The sequence below is a fragment of the Aethalodelphis obliquidens genome, unplaced genomic scaffold (genome assembly GCF_003676395.1).
Source record: "Aethalodelphis obliquidens isolate GAN/ISIS:26980383/991018 unplaced genomic scaffold, ASM367639v1 scaffold8, whole genome shotgun sequence".
Taxonomy (NCBI): domain Eukaryota; kingdom Metazoa; phylum Chordata; class Mammalia; order Artiodactyla; family Delphinidae; genus Aethalodelphis; species Aethalodelphis obliquidens.
In genome coordinates, this window is record NW_020837952.1 from 12,724,469 (window position 1) to 12,746,959 (window position 22,491).

Consider the following 22,491-nt stretch of genomic DNA (forward strand, 5'->3'; position numbering starts at 1 on the left):
TATATATATATATATATATATATATATATATATATATATATATATGTATTCAGTACCAGGTTTATTTAGGTTCAGTCATTCATAAAAGATCAGCACTTAAGAAAGTTCATTTTCAAAGAGCCTTGAACACTGAATCCTTACCCATTCTCCTCATCCAAGAAGGAAACTACATTCTTAAAAGAACTGATGAGAGAACATTCCTATACCATAGGTCGAGGTGTCTGTAGTTGAGATCAACAAAGTCTGAAGCAACCTGAGAACAGTATTCTGGTTGCTAGCCAGTGTTTCTTAGCATTTGAAGACTTCGTTTAATTTCATGTGGTAGGATTCTAAAAGATTTCCAGCAGCTGCAAGAAATGCCATATTAGGGGATATTGCACATATAGCAAATATTTGGATTAAGAAACACTTGTGATACCTTGAGTAATAGCAACCCAAAAATATGCAGTTGCGAACAAATACTGAATGTGGCTGTCAGATTGATTTCAGTACCTTTTAAATCTCAGTCAAAGGGAAACATTTTTTTCTTATTGTTAGAGAGGCAATTAAATAGAAACAAGCAGAAATTTTACCAACTAAATACTTTGTCAGATCAATCTAGAAACTTAACAAAATTTGACACTGGCTATATGAACTATATGGATTGAGAAAACCCACTAATGTTCAATAACAGTAGTAAATAAATACATGCACCACTTTTACTTTTTAAACTTTGGTAGTTTCAAGTGAACACAGAACCATAACTGGCTTAGTGCACTGGCTTGAGTAAACATGGCCATTAAAATTTCATTTCTTTAGCTCTAAAGATAGAGATTGCAAGGGGCTGCTAAAATAATCTTTCATTTTTTGGCGAGGTCTTACAATTACACTGACCAGTCATGACAAATTCATTGCAACTTCTACTCTTCCTCTCATTTCCTTTTTTTCTGAAACCTAGCTTTACTGAAATCAGTTCTCTTTTCCAAAACAGAGTAGACATTCTATTTCATTATTCATTCAGCAAACCTTTATTGATTATCGTTATGCGACAGGCACAATGGTGGGTTCTAGGGTCACAAAAGTAAGACACAAATCCTCAATTAGTATTCCAGAGGGGCTTATAATCTAGTAACGAAAGGAAGTATAGAGATAAAAATTACATTATAAGTTGGCAACTGCTCTTACAGAAATAGGACCCAAGAGCACCAAATGCACAGATGATTGAGTAAGGCATACTTCCTAGGAAAATGGAGAAAGGCTTCACAGAGAGAGTGGCATTTGATCAACGTCTTAAACCTGGTGAGGTTTTACAGAGGAATTAGGGGAAGTGCATCCTTCTATATGTATGTAGAGAACAGCACAGGACCAGGGCCTGGGGTTCTGATCAAGACTAGCACGTATCCAGGAAATGATGCTAGGGGAAGATGACGGTAGGTGGGGCTCTTGGCCCCCTCTTCACAACTCTTAACGGAAGTGAATTGTCATCGTAGGCCACCTCTTTTTGGCCTGGACCTAAAGCTCACATCAGTTACACAGCTGGCTGGGGTTAGGAGTATAGCCTATAACACGGCAAAGTGTACATAGTGGGATAACAGCTACCTGTGATCTAGAAAGGCAGGTTGGGGGTGAGGGCTGCAGGCATGGAAGAATTTTGATTTTCGTTTGAGGAACTGGTATGTTTTCATCTAAACAACTAAGGAAGCCAAGAGAGATTTTGCGTCAGGGATATGGCATAATCAGCTTTGTTTTTTGAGAGCATTGTGAGGAGTAAATTGGGATGAGAAGAAACCAGTCTTGGGGAACCTAGTGAGGAAGCTGGTGCATTAGTAATCTGGGTGATGATTTTTGCTCTACCATGAGTTATGGCCAGAGAGTATTTCCATACTTATAATGTTATTGTCTTCAAAAAGATCTCATCCATGTAGATCAAGAATGAATCAAATGGCTTTTTGTTGTTTTATGAAAGATCTGCTGGAAATTCAAAGCCAGGACATTCTTATTCAGTCCATCCTAATCAGATTGTAAGGCTTCTACTCCTTTATCTGATGGCTCTTTAGCCTGTTGGAGAAAAAAAAAAAAAAAAGCTAACGGTGATTCCAGGATTCTTGGGCTTACCTTAACTGTGCAGATGTGGGTTTGGACTGCCACCACAAAACAGGGTGATTGCAAGCAAATGCAAGTCACTGAGAGGTGTGTGTTGCCTCCTAATCTTCCCAAGATCTTAGCTTCTACCCCTTGAAGTATAAAGAAAGTGTCCTTATTGCCACTAAGCTCCAAGACAGTGAAAATTATCTGGGAGGCAAAGAGAATTCTCTCTTCATTTCTTTAAACTGTGTCATATAAGGAACAGTTGAAGACAGTGGGAATGTTTGGTACAGAGAAAGTAAGCCTTAGCTAGGACATAGTAACTGTCTCAAATATTTGAAGACCTGTCATGTAGAAGATGGCTTAGATTAACTAGCTCTACAAGTCTATAACAGTTAAGACTGACTGGTAGAACTTAAGTGGAGACAAGTTTTACTTTATTCTAAGGAAGACCTAACAGTCTAAAGTCAGCAAGGGCTTGCTCAGAATTAAGAGTTCTGCTTCTTTGTAGCTTTGCAGTGTTCTCTGGAATAGACTTTATCCTCCTTGGTATAATAGTACCTCAAACACAGTAAGTATTCTAGAAAGTAAATCTTGAATTAGGTTGACGTGACCATCTGAGACATACTGATTTGAAAGTTGCTATGAGTAGACTGTTACATTAGCATTTAGAAAAATGGAGGGTGACTTCATGAAATGAAACAAGGATATGATGCTGAGCTGATAATAGCGTCATGACAGTTACATTTATGGAGTGCTTGGTGTGTGCCAGGCACCTTGTTAAGCAAGTAACAATGGATATCTCATTTAATCCTCTTAAGAACCCTAGGGAGTATATTATTGGAATCTTCTCCATTTTTCAGATGAGGAAACAGCTCAGGGAAGTAAAGATATTTAAATAATCTGACCAATAAATAATCTGGATCTATGTTGATGGTTTGGGGTTGGTTTGTTTGTTTTTTCCTGCTTCAAGTAGGCTGTCACCCCATGTACATTTGCCTACTAGCCATAGGTGTTTTCTCAAATTCTCTGGTAGTATTCAAGGAACCAAGTTCTTGGTGAACAGGACACTTAGCCCATGGGAATTTGTTTTTTGGTTTTTTTTCTATTCCGTAAGCTACCTTTACTTAAATACATGGTTAATTCTATAGACCAATTAATGAGTTGTAGTTCTGAGATGGTACTATTAATATTAGGATAAATATATATCTTTAAAGGAAATTTCTGATTTAGGATAAATTCTTGAAGATTGGTTTATTAAATTTTGGGCTTGGTTCAAGAGTTATATAGAGAAATTTCACTTGGTTTAAATTGTTTGAATAAGCATAAATCAGACTGAATTGAAATTGTTTTGTTTACCTCTCTCACTAAAATGTAAGACCACTGTTCTATCTTTGGCCCATAGAAGGTACTCATATAAACTGGTAGAATGAATGACTGAATGCATGAGTGTGTACATGAATAAATGAACTTTTATCAGTATCGCAAAGAATCTCTGCCTTTTGCTTACTAATTCAATGAATGACTTATAAATGAGCAAATCTCCTACTTACTTTATTTAGTTTTGTAAACAGTCTCTGGATTTTTTTTTACCACAGTGCCATTAAGACTGAGGTCATGGGTTCCCTACACAATATGGTCTAGTTTGCTTGACCACAGGTTATACTCATAACCCCAGCCCACTGTGCCATAGATGTGAGCTTTTGGTCACACTGGATCTTTGCACAATCACATCTGTCACAGGAGAGAAAGACAGTTGTCTTTAGTGATAAATTAGTAGACTCAGGTTCATGTACTAAAGATGATGTATTATTATGATAATTGTTAAGGAATTATATTAAGGAATTGTTAATAAAGCTGAGTTATTACATTTTTGTTAAGTTCAGCGTATTGAAAAGTGGTCTGGAAATGTATTTCTGATAGTTTTTAGTTAATTATATTACAGTCTTAACCAGAGTTTCATAACACGTTCTGATTTTAATTAGGTAGGTTTGTTTATATCCGCTACTGAGAATTATGCCTAAGTGATTATTCATTTAGAGGCACTGAAATGGTGTTTCCAGTGTATCGCCATTTTGAGTAGAGAAATATCCCTAGCATGAAAAATTGTGTTTCTTGAAGAGTTAAGGAAGTGCAAGCTGAAAATGATAATAATTGTTTCATCTACTTTATTCCCTGTAGGACTTAAAATTTCAGTCTTGAGTTACTTAATCTGTTCAAGTGCTCTTTATACCTGGGTGGTTATGAGTGACACTGGTGTACGTGACTTTGCACTTCTGCCTGCTCACAGGCTGAGCACAGTCCAATGCCACGTTTGCCTAGCAGTTACATTAGTAAATATTCTAGGAGGTGCCCCAGATATCTCCTTTAAGGTTAAGTTTTGTCTTGTTTCAAAATGAAGCTCTGGTTCCCCTGTATCTATGATTTTTTTTTCTAACTTTCCCACATTTTCTAGTGACATGGAGTTTTATCTAAAAGAATGTTGATTATTTTTCGCCTTGGGAATGCAGTAGATCGTGAGGCTAATTCCATACACTGATACTTAGTTGTGATTTTAATAAGTACAAATCCATGTCCCTTGACAGATAGAAAGGAAATGTGCAACTACACTATAAATATTATAGCTTGCTTCAGGCCATTAAGCCCAGCCCCAGTTTTTGCATTAGGCATTTTGAGGGATGCTGTTGCTGCTGTCTTCAGAGTTTACATGAATTAAGAGAATCTATTATTATAAAGACACATGAACACGAGGTTTTGGAAATGTGAAAGCACACGCACTGTAGAGGTGTGGCCTGACCCTTTTAACCAGAATTTCCATCCAAAACTCACTGAGCGTGAGACACTATAATCATTTGCAAGCCTCTCATTAAATATTTAATCTGGTTTTCCTTCTTCTCTCTTAGTCTCACTCTGACTCAGCATAAGGTCAGGATTCCTTGACTGGTCATCACAATAGATTTGCTTTAAAAATAACTCTGTGAGAGGCCAGAGGCCCTCTGAATTGGTCATTTAATCCAACCATATAGATCACTTGATCGATTGCCCAATGTACTCAATTATGGTTGTATTAATTATGCTCTTTCTTCTGCCTTCCTTTCTCCCCTTTCTGGGAGGTTCCAGGGAGCAAGCCTGCTGTTCTCCAGGAATAGAGATACTGGCCAGGGTCCACCCAGTGTAGCACTTATCACAGTGCTCTGTATAGGAAGCTGTTTGGGCACATCGAGCTCCTCCATGAGACTGTGGACTCTGGAGGGAGGAAGCCATACCTTACTCACCTCTGGGTCCCATTCATTCATCAAAGGTATATCGAGCACCTACAGTGTGCCAGGCACCACAGCAGGCCCTGGGAACACAAAAATGATTAGGACACAGTCCCTGCTTTCAAAGAAACCCTCTGTTTATGAAGAGAAAAAGAAACATGATGAGTGTAATAATAACGGGCGGCATCAGTTTAACACTCAACTCTGTGCTGGGTTTTGTGTTAAGTGTTTAATAAGGACCATCCCGATAAAACCCTGTGATGTAGAGGCTGTTGATATCTCTCTTTTGCCATTGAGGAAACTCACAAAATTATTTAACTTATGCACAGAGAAGAGAATTTGAAAACAGGCATCCAGTTTTAGAGTTTGAACAACTAACCACTAAATCATACAGCCTAGAAGTGATAATGAATGAATGTATTATACAGTCAAAAAGAAGGGAGGGTCTAATTTCTTTATTTGAAGGACAAGATAAAGTTACGAGAAAGTTTTCACAAAGTAGTAGCATGTAGGATTGTACTAGGCCAGAGAAGGAAGCAGAGTCTGGGCAATGAGGACGGCATGGGGAAGGCAGAGATGTGAAGGTAGAACCTGGGACTGAGCAGCTTATCAGGCTAAAGGATGTGGTTTGAGAGCTGTGGAAGGTAAGCTCTCAAACCTAGTTTGACAGGGGAAGTTATGAGTGATTTAAGAAATTGTAACTCTATCCTGAAAAAAATATAGCAAGAATTTGATGGGTTTTAATCAGAGGAAGGACATAATTAGCTCTTCATCTTTTTTTGGTGGGGGGAGGGTGCTGCACCATGCAGCTTACAGGATCTTAGTTCCCCAACAGGGATTGAACCCGTGCCCCCTGCAGTGGAAAGGCAGAGTCCTAAACACTGGACTGCCAGGGAGTTCCCTAGGTCTTTATCTTTAAAAAGTTCCCTAGGTCTTTATCTTTAAAAAAAATTCTCATGACGTACAGAAAAACAGATCGACCAGAATAGATAGGATTGGTGCAGAATCCTCCTAATATTCTCTCTAATAATATAGGATATTCTCTAAATATTCTCCTAATATTTCAAGGAGAAGAAGCAAGTCTTGGGTGAACCCCAGATTCTGACATGAATGACACTATTGTCCTGGAAGCGATATAAATTCATTATAACCCTTTTAGAAAGTAATCTTCCAATGTGAATCCAGGGTCTTTAAAATGTCAATACTTTTATCCTGGTAATTTCATGTCTGGGAATTGACACTGAGGCAACAGCACAGAATGCAAGGTATGACTTTAGAACAGCATTCATGATAATAGTTCAGGGTGATTAAAATATATTGGTGAAATTGAATGAATAAGTAAGTAATTGAATGATTGATGGAAAATAGTGGAAACATTGGAAACCATAATAGAAGAATGGTTAATATACATTCACTGTGTAGTTATTTTAATCAGTAATAATGTTCTGAAAATTATATAAGTACATGGGAAAATATATGATAACTGGAAGAAAGCAGAGTAGAAAAAAGATACTTTATTATTATAGAATGATTACAACTCAGACCTCTGTTTAGATAAACAAACTTGAAGGAAATATACCCATCAAATTATAATGGTGGTAGTTTTGGCCTTCTGTTCTCTATTTTTCCAATATTATTCAATATACTTAATTCATTTTTATAATGAAAAAGGTGGAAACTTTGGGACTGTTCATTTTGGACTTATTTGAATTGTCTGAAACATCAAAGCGATAATGAATAGGAAACAATTAGAAATTGACTTGGTATTCAACTCTGGGTTTACACATTGGAGACATTTAATAAATGTCAACTGAATGGAGGTTCTAACCATTTTCTTTCCCCTTGGTCAGAATCCTAGAATCCTATTGGGTCAGAATCCTAGAATCCTATTGCAATGCATTAGAAGTTTTTACCATCATTTGAACTTATATAGGCCCACAGAATGGGGGAAAAAAACCTGTTCGCTTTTTCAACTCCATACCTTGCAGTTGGAGGGGACTCTCCTTCCCTGGGCAAAAGTAATTTTAATCAGCCAATCGCAAATAACATGAAAAATACTTTATTTCAAGCATATATCATTTCATAACGTTATTTTTTTCTCTTGTACAAAGGGAGCATTGATTGCTTTCCTTAATACCCGTATCCTTTTTCTTACCTAGCAGCTCTTGGTCAAGGGTCAAGGGTCAAGGGTCTGCTCTCACTGTTTTCAAATTTTTAATGAAATAGAATCCAGAGGTATACTTAAACCTATTGAATTTTGATGGACTTTTGATAATCCAGATATCTTCTAATTAAAGGGTTTCAGTGCATTAGTTGAGTATGTCAGCATCCTGTGTGCCACATCAGATGTGTTTTGTTTTAAGATTCCTTCTCTTGGGGTCCAGAGTCGTATTTAGAAGAAAGGACTGTTTTTCACTGTTACTGTAATAAATTGGAGACATGTTTAAAGTTGGGGGTGGGGATAACATGAGGTGATCTTGTCGTTGCTTCTATGCCATGGGGACAGGGACCAAGCCCCCAGCACTCAGACTAGGACTTGATGTTGTCTGGCCCGGGTATCTGTGAACAAAAGGGTGTGCAAATTCATGCTTCACCCTTCAGTCACATGGTCTAGTGTTTCAGAGCACAGCCCAATTCTTTTAACAGTTTTTGCAGGCAAAAGGAGTGGTGCAGGGCGGGGAGAAAATGGTTAATTTCGAGGCTACTGACTAGGCCACGGAGAGTTTAGACTGTCATTCAAAGCGAACATCTAGGCGGAAAGTTCGGTGATGTGTCATGAGGGTAGCTGGGGCTCTACCTACCTGAAAATAACTTGCCACCAACTTCTCACAGAATTTAAAGTTCCCACTGAAGCCTGGCTCCCTAACAGCCTCTTTCATGAGTTGTATATATCTTATCCCATTGGCTTGAGGAATTATCCATTTCCTAGTAGATGTTTGGTTAATTCATCTGGTACCACCAGTAGTATACCCACGAAAATGGAACATAGATAAGTTCAGTGTACATGTGTGGCAAGGGTGTATGGATGTAAGAAGGGCTCAAGGGCTGGAGCACAATACTCGAGGCCCTTCCAAATCAGAGGTCACTTGCGTGGATCTAAAGGCCAGGGTAATGGGGAGTGGGGTGAAGGACATCCAAGTCAATTCAACCGGTATCTGCCAAGCACTTCCTATGTGGAAGTCAATGGAATAAGTGTCCGTAGAGACCAAAAGAAGGAAGAATACCATGTGGGCTTTTCACTCAAGGGAGTTAACCGTTAGAGTGTCTGGGAAAGAATTAAATAATTATAACATTTGTGGGATGTTTACTGTGTGTTAGGTACCATTCTGAGTTCTGTGTATGTGTCATCTGGTTAATGCTCTCATCGACCGGATGACGTAGGTACCATGACTACATTCCTTTTATAGATCTGGAAACTCAGGCACAGGGGAGTCCAAAGCCTTTGGGACTTCAGTCCCAGCATTGTGACTCCAGAGTCCTTGCTTCGAAGTGTTATTCTATACTGCCTCCCAGACAGATGTTTTATATTTCAGGGCCTCCGAGGAAAGGTGAACCAAAAATGTGAGAGTGTGCTCAGCAGAGAACAGTATGTCTGTTTTGCCAGACTTCCTCTACCTCATTACCTAAAATCTTGTGAAATGTACAAAGAACCTTTTTGCTGTTGTGAGATATTTGACTTGGCTGGTTTAGCAGGCCCTTAGCGCCCCAAACCCAAGGGTTCAATATGATCCTAAATATTCTTGGCTTGCAGTTAATTAGACCTAAGGGATTTTGGAGGTTATTGTTCTAAAGTCTTAGCCAAGAAATATTTTCTTTTTGGACTTGCTACCTGAAATGCGGGCGGCTGAGCAGGGTTACTTGGTAGCCTTTGATCCCATTAGAGAGTTCTGAATTGGTAGCTCAGATCCTTGAATGAAATATGATATTAAAATAACACCAAGCTGAAGTCATAGGAGATTGCAGTGTAATGTATATAGTCAGAATAGCCAAGATTTAAGGGAAATAAAATGAGTTTCATTTGGCTTCATTTGCTCACTTGTGACTTCCCTTTCACCCTTCAGTGATTCTTAACCCACCTCTTCACATAGCAGGGACACAGCAAAACATAAAAATCTCTAACTCAAGTGTAGGGATTTTAAATCTTTCAGAGCTCGATAACACCAGCACCCTTTATCGCTCCAAGAAAACCCAGGGGCAAATGCAGCTAACGAACTTGAATTTCTCAAAGTTTAGCTATTGCTCTGATGTCATCTTCCCACACTATTTCATGGTCACAATTTTTGCTTCAGCACATGTGGCCTTTTTTAAGGGAGGCCTAACCCAATGACCTAGTGTTGGCAGATGGACTGTGTTTCATCTAGATCCTCTGATTTTATTAAGGGTGGTCTATGGGCCTTTCTTTTCTGCCCTCTCACCAGTGGCCAGCCTTCACCAAAGGCAGTAACTACTTCAGCAAATCACACAAACAACAGTATTTCACCTTATTTACAGATTCATTTAGCAAGTGCTGATTGGAAGCTTCCTTTGTGCCCAAGCGGGACCTGGACTAGTGTCTTCTTAAATTGCATACCCTCGGCACCTCACTTGCCTCACCCTAGTTCTGGCCTCATGCCCAAGCACTGTGCAGGACACTGGGGTCGCAGAGCTGATACAGATATGGCCCTTACTCCCAGTCCTGACAGCCCAGTAGGAGACACATAAATGAACCATGCATGCTGTTGTTATTGTCTCAAACTATAGATTAAGCCATGCTACACATTTTTTTCCATTTTCTGTACCTGACTAAATACTGAACTCAAAACAGGAAAAAAGGGCTTCCCTGGTGGCGCAGTGGTTGAGAGTCCGCCTGCCGATGCAGGGGACACGGGTTCGTGCCCCGGTCCGGGAGGATCCCACATGCCGTGGAGTGGCTGGGCCCGTGAGCCATGGCCGCTGAGCCTGCGCCCGGAGCCTGTGCTCCGCAACGGGAGAGGCCACAGCAGTGAGAGGCCCGCGTACCGCAAAAAAAAAACAGGAAGAAAAAAAAGAAAAGTAATTTGGATATATGATTTCCTTTAAAGTTAACTTACAGATTTTGCTGAAAAAAAAAATTCAAATACTCCTCTGTCAAACCCTCAGAATTAGCCTAGGGAAGGATATCTTAAATGCTGTCATTTACCCACTGAGTGGAAAAGTAGAACTCTCTTTTTTGTCTTAATGAAAAAATAACAATAATAAATGCAGAGGCAAAAAGTATGTGGAGCATAAGTGGCCTTACCAACTCACTACTGTGAAAGTGTTTTCTTAAAATTAAAATTGTAGTCAGTCAAAGGGAGAGAGAAGTATCATATGATATCCCTTATATGTAGAATCTTTAAAAGTGATGTAAATGAACTTATTTATAAAACAGAAACAGACTCACAGACATAGAAAACAAACTTATGGTTACCAAAGGGGAAAGAGGTGGGGAGGGATAAATTAGGAGTTTGTGATTAGCAGACAGAAACTACTATATATAAAATAGATAAACAACAAGATCCTACTGTACAGCACAGGGAACTATATTCAGTATCTTTTAATAATCTATAATGGAAAAGAATCTGAAAAAGAACATATATATATATACACACGTACATACATATATATATACATATATATATGTATATGTATAACTGAATCACTTTGCTATACACCAGAAACTAACACAACATTGTAAATCAACTATGCGTTAATTAAAAAAAATTTTTGTAGTCAGTCACATAGTTATTTTGGAAAGGGAGAGTAAATTTCCCTTTTGGTTTCTAACTTAGCTTCTGGGGACTCACACTGCAAAATTCCCGTGTGATGATACTGAGATGGGAAGCAAGATGCTGGAATTCATCTTTTCATGCCTTAAGTTCTGCAGCTCAACTTCTGAGCAAGCACGGTGCCTCACCCTCCTTTTTCTCGCTCTTGATAAAGTCTGATTTGGATGGTGGGAGAGCCATTCACACTGTCCACTTCTTTGCTTCTGTCCAGCCAGTGGTAACCATTGGTGCACACATCTAGTATTTAGAAAGGGCCATTTGATCAAAGATGTTTATTGTATCAGGGTCATGCTGGCCTTCCATTGTGTTATACACATTCTTCTATTTTCAGCCAGTGGACTTCTTAAGATGTAAGTCATCTAGAAACAAGTTTCTGTTACAGTTTTTAATATTGTTAATTTTTTCTCATTGCAGAGCAAAGAGATTGCATTCCAACTTCATGAGGACTTAATGAAGGTTCTTAACGAGCTCTATACGGTAAGCACTGTAATCTTTCTTTTGGAAAAATCTGGTGTAGAATTCTGGTTTGCAGAAACACTTCTCTTATTAGAACTCATTCCAAGCTAGAGTGTTGATGGTTGCTTGTCTGGTAGAAATGTGGAACCGAGTGGATAGATGGCACGAGACTGCTTCAAGTAAATATGTATATGCAGTCAGAACACTTTAAGAAACTGGACTATAGTTGTCCCCAAAAGAATGTTTTTATATGGTTGGATTATATGTGATCTATTCATATATTCAGTTCCAGAATATTGAGGGGGAGGGGTATCTATTTTTCCTTCTTGGCAATAGTTGGCTTTTCTGAATTTAAGTTTTTTCAGGTTAATGCATATAATCAGAAGAAATTAAATGATGAACTATTAAAAAACAAAATCAGTGATTAGTCATATGCCTATGTATATTTTGTTTTATAATTAATGATCATATTATTAAATACAAATTCCTTTTGGAGGAATGTGATGAGTTTTTATTTTATAAGAGAACAACATAATGAGAATTGAGTAATGTTAATTTGTTCTAACTATAGATGTTTGCGTTTTCATTACACAAGATTATTTGAATTTTTCTTTACAGGCAAATTAAACCTGAAACTTATTAAAATAGGTTCTTGATTTACAAATTCATTTGTTCCTAAAAAGCAAGTGTGTAAAGTACAGTTTTGTGAATTAAATTGCTTTTAATGCTCCACTGATACTTGCTAATTAAAAGAACCTGTAGTTTTAAACTTTATAAAATGAGTGATATTCTTATAAAATCCACTTTCCAGTTTTATTCTACATGTGTGATAAATTTGTGTTTTTATGCAGCATGTTTGCTACACCTGTGCTTTTGAATTAACTGGACAGTTTCTAATTGCTTGTTCCTCCTTCAGAAACCTTTAACTTTATGTGCAAAAGCCTCATGTTATAAGGTCATATCCATATAAAAGGCCATTTATTAGCCCACGCTTGGTGTGATTTATTAATTTCTGATAACCTAAGGTATCAACCATTTCTAGAAATCCTGGATGTAGCATTTAAAAGTTAAATCAGCATTGTGCCTCTGAGACTTCCACAGAAGAAATTCTGTCTTCTTCCATTGAACTATTTTAAGATGAGGGCTTCCTGGCACCTTCCTTGTGGTTCCCTTTGCTTGGGCATTGTTTTACCTAGAAATATAAATCAGTCTCTAATACTTTAAACAATAAATCTGCTGGTTGTCATGGCATCATAAACAAGAGCCTGTTGTTTATGGTCTGGAACTAGTAATACTAGTCAGAGCAACACTGGAGAAGATAAACTTGACTGTTGAATACAAGAAAATTTGGTAGAATGTCATGAAAGTTTTATCTCAGTGAGAGATGTGTATAGAGAAATTTCTCCTGGATTCAGCCTATCAAGTGGAATTAGACATCTAGGAGACTCTATAGTTGAATCAAGTAAGTTGATAACTCCTCAAACCTCTCATCAGTATCAGTCTGAAAGCCTGAAGGAGCCAGATTCTAGAAAAGGTCACCAGAGTTTAAATAACCCCGTCAGTCATTTAATCTCTGAATCAGTTGAGGAATCAAGGCATAGAGGAGACAGGCAGTGAGGTTTTAATTAGGTAGTCTGTAGATCACTTTGAGCTCTTGGGAGATAATTTTACTTTAACCAAACCAGAGAGCATGCACATTTGAGGTCAGATGTCATGTTCTGTGGGGAAAGACCGTCTTATACACACAGACACACACACACTTTTTACTCTGAAAGATGGTCTCTCTTGCACTTTAAATTCAGATACATAAATTCTGTCATGTTCAAATGAAATCTATCCATTATATATATTCAGTTTACATTCAGAAAGGAAGAAAAAGTGAGGAGTGTTTGAACAGGGGACCAAGGTTTGGGGGAATGCGGTTTAGGTTCTTTATTCATCCACTGACTGGTCACGAATAAATTACCTTCTGAGTTGCATCATGCATAGAATGTTTTACAACTGACGTAATAATGATTGTTGAAGTAAGGTGTAAAATATGTAGCCTGAGTGAATTGAGGATGCAATTTAATTGCCTTTTCAAACAAATATTCACTCCTCCCTTTCTCACAACCCTTGATACTCCTTGGGAGTTGAAGGTGAGCTCCTTTTTGAGAGGTACATTAACTTCCTTAAACCAGAGGAATGCTTATTATTAAATTACAGTCCAACCTTAGTGGTGGGCAGTAGCCTTATGTGTGGGCTTCCCTGCCCCAAAATAGTTCTCTCACAGGTCTATTGATTATTCCAAGCATTCTGTCAGAAGGCTTTGTCTTAAATAAAATACAAATGCCCAGGACAAATAGAAAGAGATGCCTTATGATCATTTCTACCTTAAAATGAACCGAGTTTCATCAGATTCTTTGAGAATGGGTTGTATCCATGGGGCATGAAGGCCTGGACCTCTGAGCAGGAGAGAGAGGATGGTGGCATCTGAGTGCCGTCTGGAAGGAGAGGAAAGGCTTTGAAGACATGCATCTCCTTTTCTATATTTTTGCCTCAACCTTGCCTTTATTTACAGAAACAGGGCCTCAGAGTGGTTTTGAACCTACCACATGGGCCAGCCACAGCAGTTAGGATTACTTGGGCCTTGAGTAACAGAGGTACTCAGAATAATGGCATAAACAAGATAGAAGTTTAACCTCTCTCACACATAAAAGGAGTTCAGAGGTTGGCAGCACAGGACTGGTATGGAGGTTACATAAAGCCATCAAAGAATCAGGCTCCCCCTAATACACTGTTCAGAGAAACATAATTGTATCTTTGTTCTTAGAGTTCAAGATAGTTGCTGGAGCTCTAGCCATTACATCTGCTTTCCTGAAACGGAATGGAGAAAGGAAAGAAGGGCAGGTCCTCTGTCTCTTACGAAGACTTAATGAAGGTTCCATATAGCACTTTCATATACATCTCATTGGCCAGAACTTAGAAACACAGTTTCACAGGCTTCAAGGAAGTCTGGGAGTTATAGTCTTTTAGTTGGCCAACTCATTGACAGCCAGTTAAAAATTGAGGATTTTGTTAATTTGAGAGAGAAAGGGAGATATTTTTTAGGTAACTAGACATGCCTTTCAAAGTAGCTAACATTTATTAAATGCTTATTATATACGGCTAGTTATTGTGCTAAGCACACGCATTATTTTATGTAATCCTCACAGTGTCTCTATGAGGCAGATACTATCATTATCCCCATTTCACAGATGAGGAAACTAAGGCTCAGAGAGGCTTGCCTAGGTTGCACAATAAGTAGTAGAGTGGGATCTCAAGTCCAGGGCTGGCTCCAGAGCCTCTGTGGGTCTGTCATTTTATCTCTGTTGCCATAGTTTTGGGAAACCATTCTCTAATAAAGATCTCTAAATGTTAATGCCATCCTAACAACACAAAGCACCTAAGCCATTTATCACTTGCTCCTTTGTATTTTTTTTAAATCAATGGCATTAATGTTGCTTTAACAAAAACATAGGTGAAAAATTGAACATGTGCCTCACTGGCAACCTGTACTTCTTAGAAATGTTCATTTAAATGATCTAACAAAAAGGAAAAAGAAATAAAATGAAAAAATACAAAACCAACAACAGAAAAACTAAGAAGTTAAAATTTTTTAAAAAAAAGATCTAACAGATGGGACTCATTGGGCTAAAAAGTAAGAGTGAACCGAGATCTTCAAATTCCCTTTCTAAGTCTAATCCACTAATTAACTTCCTTTTCAGTTTAACATGTGAAAGAGAACTAAAGTAGGGTTAAGAAAGCAGGGAGACTGCTGTGCTTTAAGGAAACAGAATTGACTGGACTCATTGAACTTGAATTTGAATCTCAGCTCACTTAGCCAATCTGGGCATCTGTATTAGTCTGGGAGAAACAGAACCAATAGGAGATTAGATAGATAGATAGACAGATAGATAGATCAATATGGGAGAGAAATTGATTATAAGGAGTTGATTCGTGCGGTGTGGAGGCTGAGAAGTCCCCAAATCAGCAGGCAGCAAGCTGGAGAGCCAGAAGGTAGTTCCAGTCCTTCCAAAGGCCTGAGAACCAGGAGAGCTGATGGTGTAAGTTCCAGCCCGAGTTCAAGTCCAAAGCAGGAGAAGACCATGTCTCACCTCGAAGACAGGCAGAGAGAGCAAATGCTCTCTTACTCAGCTCTTTATTCTATTCAGGCCCTCAGTGTATTGGATAAGGCTCACCCATGTTGTTAGGAAAACTAGTTTATTTATTCCACAGTTTTTGAATGCCTCCTACCATGCCAGCTACTTGTAGATGTACTGGGGATGTATAATAGATGTGAATAAAAACAGACCCTGTTACTTCCTCTCAGGGCATTTATATTCTAGGGAGGAGAAACAGACAATAAACAAATAAATATATAGTATGGCAGGTGTAAGTGCTAAGAGAAAAAATAAAGCTGAGTTAATACAGATTAAGCATTCAGAACAGTGCCCGGCACATAGTAAGTGCTTAATAAATGGAGGTAGTTAGTGTCATCCTCATCGTCATTGTCATCTTCCTCATCATCGGTGAAGTGGGGATGGCAACAGCTCCTTGTCTGCCTCTCAGCGTAAAGGTGGAGATCAGGGATGATATTAATAGTAATTTCAGATGGTTTATATATATATACATGGTTTTTCCTTATAATCAGTATATATTCGTTTTGTACAAAAAGAAAAATGACGGTAACTTCCTGTAAGAAAACCAAACCAGTAGTAAATGTGAACAGGGCTGTGACTGGGTTAGTGGAGAAGTGAAAAGGCAAAAATGGAAAAATGGTGACACAAAAAGTTAAAAGGAACATTCAAACCAAAATTGGTCTGTATCAGTCTGGTAAAGGGCTCATCATAAAACAGTGGTTTGAAGTGTTAAGCCTGTCCCCTCAGACCAAAATCTCAAAAGGTTATGCTGTATTTTAGGGGAAAAACAATTATTTGTCCTATATTAATATTTCTTTACTTTGCCTAGGTTTTACAGCATTATACTCAGTGTTTTGAAAAACAAGGCGCTTACCATCCTCAGTAAGCAAATTCTAACGGAGATTAACACAGATGTCATGGTAAATCCACGTGAAATTGATTGTTAATTATGTGTAATTGATGGTTACTCTCTCCATACATCAGTGACACACATGGCTAGCCAGAGTCAAGAGATAATCCATCTTCAAACTCCATTAAATTAAGAGGAAAGAACTGAGAAAATGAAGATTTATCCAACCCTTACCGTGAGGCACATGCAGGATCCCATTCATTTCTCACAGCAGTCCTATGAGGCAGGTAGTCCTAATCCCAAGGTTACTAATGGGAGCCGGGGCTCCAGATAATTAGCTCAGGGTCACACAGATAGTAAATGAATGCTGCAAAATCTCAGCCCAGTTCCATCCCCAAGGCCCATCAGTTCCCCACTGCACAGCCGCCTTCGGGAAGGATGTGCAGGACAGGTGGGGAGAAGAAGGGTGGAGCCTGATCCAAGAGGTAAAACTCAGAGTTGAAACTTTTCTACTGCACGCTCTGATTGCCACTTGTAAAAACCTGATTGAGCTTTCCACATTGTTGATGTGGGTTACAAAATGGGCAAACCCAAACGGCTTTGGGTTTGCACACTCAGCTTTAATATTAGGATATGTTCATTTGGGGGGCAGCCTCTTTAAAACATAGCTTTTCATATAGCTGTAGTGTTCTGTGTGTCAACACTACCTGTTTAGCTGTGTGTTCTCACATGGTGATTAGTGCTAAGTATCCATTACTGGCTATTCCATGCACCTTTGTTTTCTGCCTTCTGAGCTCTAGCTCTAATTTGCCTAACAAATGCAAATAGAGAACAGAAGCTATCCCAGTACAAACCCAAGTCTTTTGAGCCTCTTGTACAGGAGTTATTTGGAAGACAGGGTTTCTGAATGCACACAGGTATCCACGCTGGCCTTTACATATCTTTGAACCAGTTTAAAATGTTAAAATAAAAGGCTAATTATTTTTAGAGGAGATGGGAGGGAAGACACTGTTTATTATTTCAAGCCCTTCTTAGAAAACTCCACCTCTGAGGACTGCTGAGGAAAACTTCCTTGGCTGGCTTTGTGAGGCTCCCACAAACCAGGAGCTAATGCATTCTTCTATAGGAAGAAACATGCCCCAGGCAAGGTTGAAAGGTCATTCTGAAAAAGCCCAAGATACTTGCCACATCCTATCAGAAGATTTTTCTCTGTGCCTCCAAGAGGTTTTTGGGTTTTTTTGTTTTGTTCTGGTTAAGTATTTATTTTAGCTCAAGGGCATTTGAAGTATTTGAAATATATATTTCTGTAGTGAAAATGCAAATTCATTGCTTTGAGAGGGACTACAAAGAGGTCTGGGTCTCGGAAAAAACACTGAACAAAGAGAAATAAGGCATAAGGATATGTAAAAGGCTCCCCCAAATGAAAACCTCTCTGGAATACCACATTCTCCGTGATGCCACCTGGAAAACTTTTAAAAAGCAGTCTATTTAGAGATCCTGGGCTGACAAAGTGTTTCCATATATCCTTGCCCTGGCTTTATTACTAGACACTTAGATGGAAAGAAAGAGAGGTATTGGGATCACATGACTCCCTGCCAACTTCTGAATTCTAATCTTGGCCTTGACACAGACTGACTATAGAGACCAGGTTCGATAGTTTAACCTGGATTCCTCGTCCTGCCAAAACGATTGAGATTAATAAAATTTCCATTGGAAGACTCTCTAAAGACAGCTGTTGTTTTTTTCTTTAATTTTTAAAAACAATGTTATTGAAATATAGTTGATTTACAGTGTTGTGTTATTTTCAGGTGTACAGAAAAGTCATTCAGTTGTTTATATATTATATATATTCTTTTTTTTACATTCTCTTCCATTATACGTTATTACAAGATTTTGAGTATAGTTCCCTGTGCTATACAGTAGGTCCCTGTTGGTTGTCTATTTTATATAGAGTAATATGTATATGTTAATCCAAAATTCCTAATTTATCCCTACCCCGGCCAGGACATCCGTTTGATAAGAACTTTACATGTAGATGTCTTTTAGGGTACCCTGCTAATTAATGAGGTGAAATGCTCGCTAGCTCCCGCTTGGAATTTTTCTTTTCTCTCTGAGATTTGAGAATTAGTTATGGTTGGTGCTTATGAACTACAAATAAAACTGTCTTTTAAAAGAAGTGAACAATATGAACCGAAAACAAGTATTTGGCTTAGAAATGAAAGAACAAAAAAGTGTTAGAAAGTATAGTTTAGTAAAAACAAAACATTTCTCAAGCATGTTTCATATCAAGAATCCTTCTCAGAGTATTTTATCCAAACTATTACATTCTGAAATATAGTAGTATGACTTTTAAATGATTAGAATGCTTTAATAACAGACAATCAGAATGTTTCATTTGTATTGAGTAATTAAGGTACTTAGCTTTGTTTATCATTATTCATCAAAACCAAATATATAATACATATACATAGAATAAAATCATGGGCATTTTCCTTAGATTTATTGTCTCAAAATGGACTAGAAATGTTGACCAGTAAAAATCATGTGAAGGGAATGAAGATCTACATCTGTTGAGCCGGTGATCCATTTCAACATATCTTAACTCACTTGATTATCTGATAGAATTTTAGCACTGAATGGGCCTTTAGAAATGATCAAATTAACCTCCTTATTTAGGGAGACCATCACAGAGACTCAGATTAAGTGATTAACTAAAGTCCCAGGTTGGAACTGTAACCCAGGTTTTTATTTTAATTCAAATTAGTAAATAGGGCCCTACTATGTATGTGCTACTGTGATGGGAGCTTTAGGCAAGACAGTACCAGAAGTCTGGCAAATAAAAGCTAAGCAAGGACTAAATAGCAACAGCTAACCTATATCTGGTACTATTCTAAGCAATTTATATAATTAGCTCTTTAAATTCTTCCAACGGCCCTACAGGGTAGATGAGGCACAGAAAGGTTAAGTACTTTGCCCAAGGTCACACAGCTAGGAAGTCTCAGACCAAGCAGAGTCAAAAGGCTCAGCTCGCACACTGTACTCCCTTTTTTTTAAAATAGATTTATTTATTTTATTAATTTAATTTTGTCTGTGTTGGGTCTTCGTTGCTGCGCACGGTCTTTCTCTAGTTGCGTCAACTGGCGGCTACTCTTCGTTGCCGCGGGCGTGCTTCTCATTGCGGTGGCTTCTCTTGTTTCGGAGCACAGGCTCTAGGCGCACGGGCTTCTGTAGTTGTGGCACGAGGGCTCAGTAGTTGTGGCTCGCAGGCTCAGTAGTTTTGGCACACGGGCTTAGTTGCTCCGCGGCATGTGGGATCTTCCCGGATCAGGGGTTGAACCCGTGTCCCCTGCATTGGCAGGCGGATTCTTAACCACTGCGCCACCCAGGAAGACCCAGTACTCCCTTTTTAATGGTGATTATAACTTAAGGCAGACCATTATGTACCAACAGAAAGGTTCAGCTAGAGGGCTTTGGAGTTTCAAAGAGAGAGGTCCACCCTGAGGAATAAGAAAAATTCAAAGAGGAAAGGGTCTGAAAATGGACAGGATTTTACGACTAGGACAGATGGAGAGAAGTTGGGGAAGGTTTTTGAGGCAATAGCAGTGTGAGCCAAGGCATCCAATTAGGACGAACACAGGCATATTCATAGAATTTCCCTCTGGAGCCATATCTAGAGAGAAAGGAAAAAAAATCAGAAGTTGAAAGATTTCAGGAGAGTACCAAATGAGATTCTAAACGACATAAGCAGCAAAAAATGGTTAGACATCTGGTCAAAAGCAATTAGAAAGCTCAGAAATCTTTCTTGCATAGATTAACAAAGGCCTCTCACCTTTCTTCTTTTTTTCTCTCTTCTTTTTAATAAGTGGAGTGAGAGGTATTGAATTTGAGAAACAGGTTTTTGTGTCAAGTTCTAAACCATTTTCCATTAAAAGGAAAGGATTCCATATCATTCTTTCCATTTTAGTTGATGCTACAATTCCAAGGGTTTCAGGTCTTTTATGATTTTAAAATTCTAAGTGTCTGGTGTCCTCAGCTTAAATATTTCATATACTAAACCATATAACTTAAATGTCTAATACACACGTGTAATGTTGAAGACATGTGAAACATTTCCCTGAAAAGAATTAATGCCGGTGACTTTGAAATTCTAGTAAATTTGTTGGCCTTTCATTATACATGTATTTTCCCCCTCAATGTTGCCAACTGCTTGAAACTCTCCCTTCACCACTTCTGCTGCCACTGTGTTCACTATGGCCCTGGTTAATATGTATTCCAAGTGCCAGTTTGTGGGTATTATTCTTTCAGTAGCTTAAACTTGTATTTCAGGGCCTCTGAAGACTTCTTATGAAAACGCTTTTTGAAACAAGGACTTTCTGATGACCTTCCCTATCACTGACTTTCTCTGTTGACTTGTTGGGCAAGGATTAAGTCTCTTTGCAGCTCAGTTTCTTTGATGGATAGAACAAAGACCATCCCTCTGCTCTCAACCTTCAGGTGTGTGAGAGTAAACAAGTGAGCATTGACACTAAGCACTGGCTGAGGCTATCGTGGGCTTTAAAGATATGATGGGGGGGTGGTATTTTATGATTTTTGTAGCAACCGTGAAACACACTGTTTGCCAGTTACCACTGTAAGCGCTTGGCATGTATTAATTCATTTTATCTTCACAACAACCTTAGTGGTATGATTCTTATTCCTAATTACAGGTGAGTAAACTGTGGAACGTGATAAAAGGCAAAACAAGGATCTGAACCCAGGCAGTCTGGTTCCTGAATTTAACCATTAGATCTGTTGAGAAATGGAATAGGTTATCTTTTAAGACGGTGCTCTCCTCTGTAGAGTAGCTGCCCAGCACTTGTATGGAGAGGGGTTTGTGATTTGTAAGTTTCTAGGATTTATGGAATGCCATTATTCAGCGTTTGTTCCGAATCTCAGAATCTGTTCCGTCTCTAAGTCAGTTAAATGGAAAGTACTGAAAGCATAGTTGCCTCAGCTCTAAAATTACTAGAGGATCATCTCTGTTGCGTCCAGGTGATACACACTGAGAGGCTGGGAGGAGCCTTTCAATAAATGTATAGGTCCCGTTAATATATTGATGGCAAACAGCCCTGTCATCAGTGAGTTAGACTTGTGAGATATTTCCATGTATGGTGTTGGGTGCTGGGCTAGATAGAGGTCTCCACAGCTCTGTGTAAACCTCCCAAGGACTTCCTGGAGAAGCTGACATCTGATTTTATGACAAAGGAAGGGTGGGAAGGGCCTTCCAAAAAAGCAATTCGTGTGTGAGGGAAAGCACAGATGCATGAAAGCTCATTGCCTGTGCAGGGAACTCCATGTGCTTGAATATTGCCAGATTATTAGCAAATCATTCATGTCAGAATACAGGGAATATTAAGCTGGACTTTGTTTAGATCCTCTGCCCTTACCAATCTCTCTTTACCCCACTACAAATGGAGTGCTTGAGAGACAAGAAAGGAAAATATCTTCTGCAAAATTAGAAGTTCCTGGATAAAATGACATTCATTTTATGTTAAAAATCTCTGATCATTGTGAAGTGGGCAGATATTATACCAAATTGTTCATTGCTCTCATGAAAAATAATCCTGATGAACCTAGTGTAAATCAGTCGAGAATAAAATATAATTGGATTTCTAGTAATAGAATGTAAAGGAATCAAAAAAGTTAAGGCCGGACTTCCCTGGTGACGCAGTGGCTGAGAGTCCGCCTGCCGATGCAGGGGACACGGGTTCGTGCCCCGGTCTGGGAAGATCCCACATGCCGCGGAGCGGCTGGACCCGTGATCCATGGCCGCTGAGCCTGCGCGTCCGGAGCCTGTGCTCCGCAAGGGGAGAGTCCACAGCAGTGAGAGGCCTGCGTACCGAAAAAAAAAAAAAAAAAAAAAAAAAAAAAAAAAA

At 38.7% G+C, this 22,491-nt stretch overlaps 1 protein-coding gene across 3 annotated transcripts in view; it reads left to right on the top strand.

The window, feature by feature from the left end:
- The window catches only part of SRGAP1 (SLIT-ROBO Rho GTPase activating protein 1), a 279,039-nt gene that overhangs the window by 152,274 nt on the left and 104,274 nt on the right, over nucleotides 1-22,491 (top strand). For all 3 annotated transcript variants that reach the window (XR_003432866.1, XM_027106895.1, XM_027106894.1), the window contains exon 4: nucleotides 11,525-11,587. Coding sequence is in view for 2 of the 3 variants with exons in the window: in XM_027106895.1 (XP_026962696.1) it covers nucleotides 11,525-11,587 (63 nt within the window). In the remaining variant the exon portion in view is untranslated. The remainder of the gene's footprint in view (nucleotides 1-11,524; nucleotides 11,588-22,491) is intronic.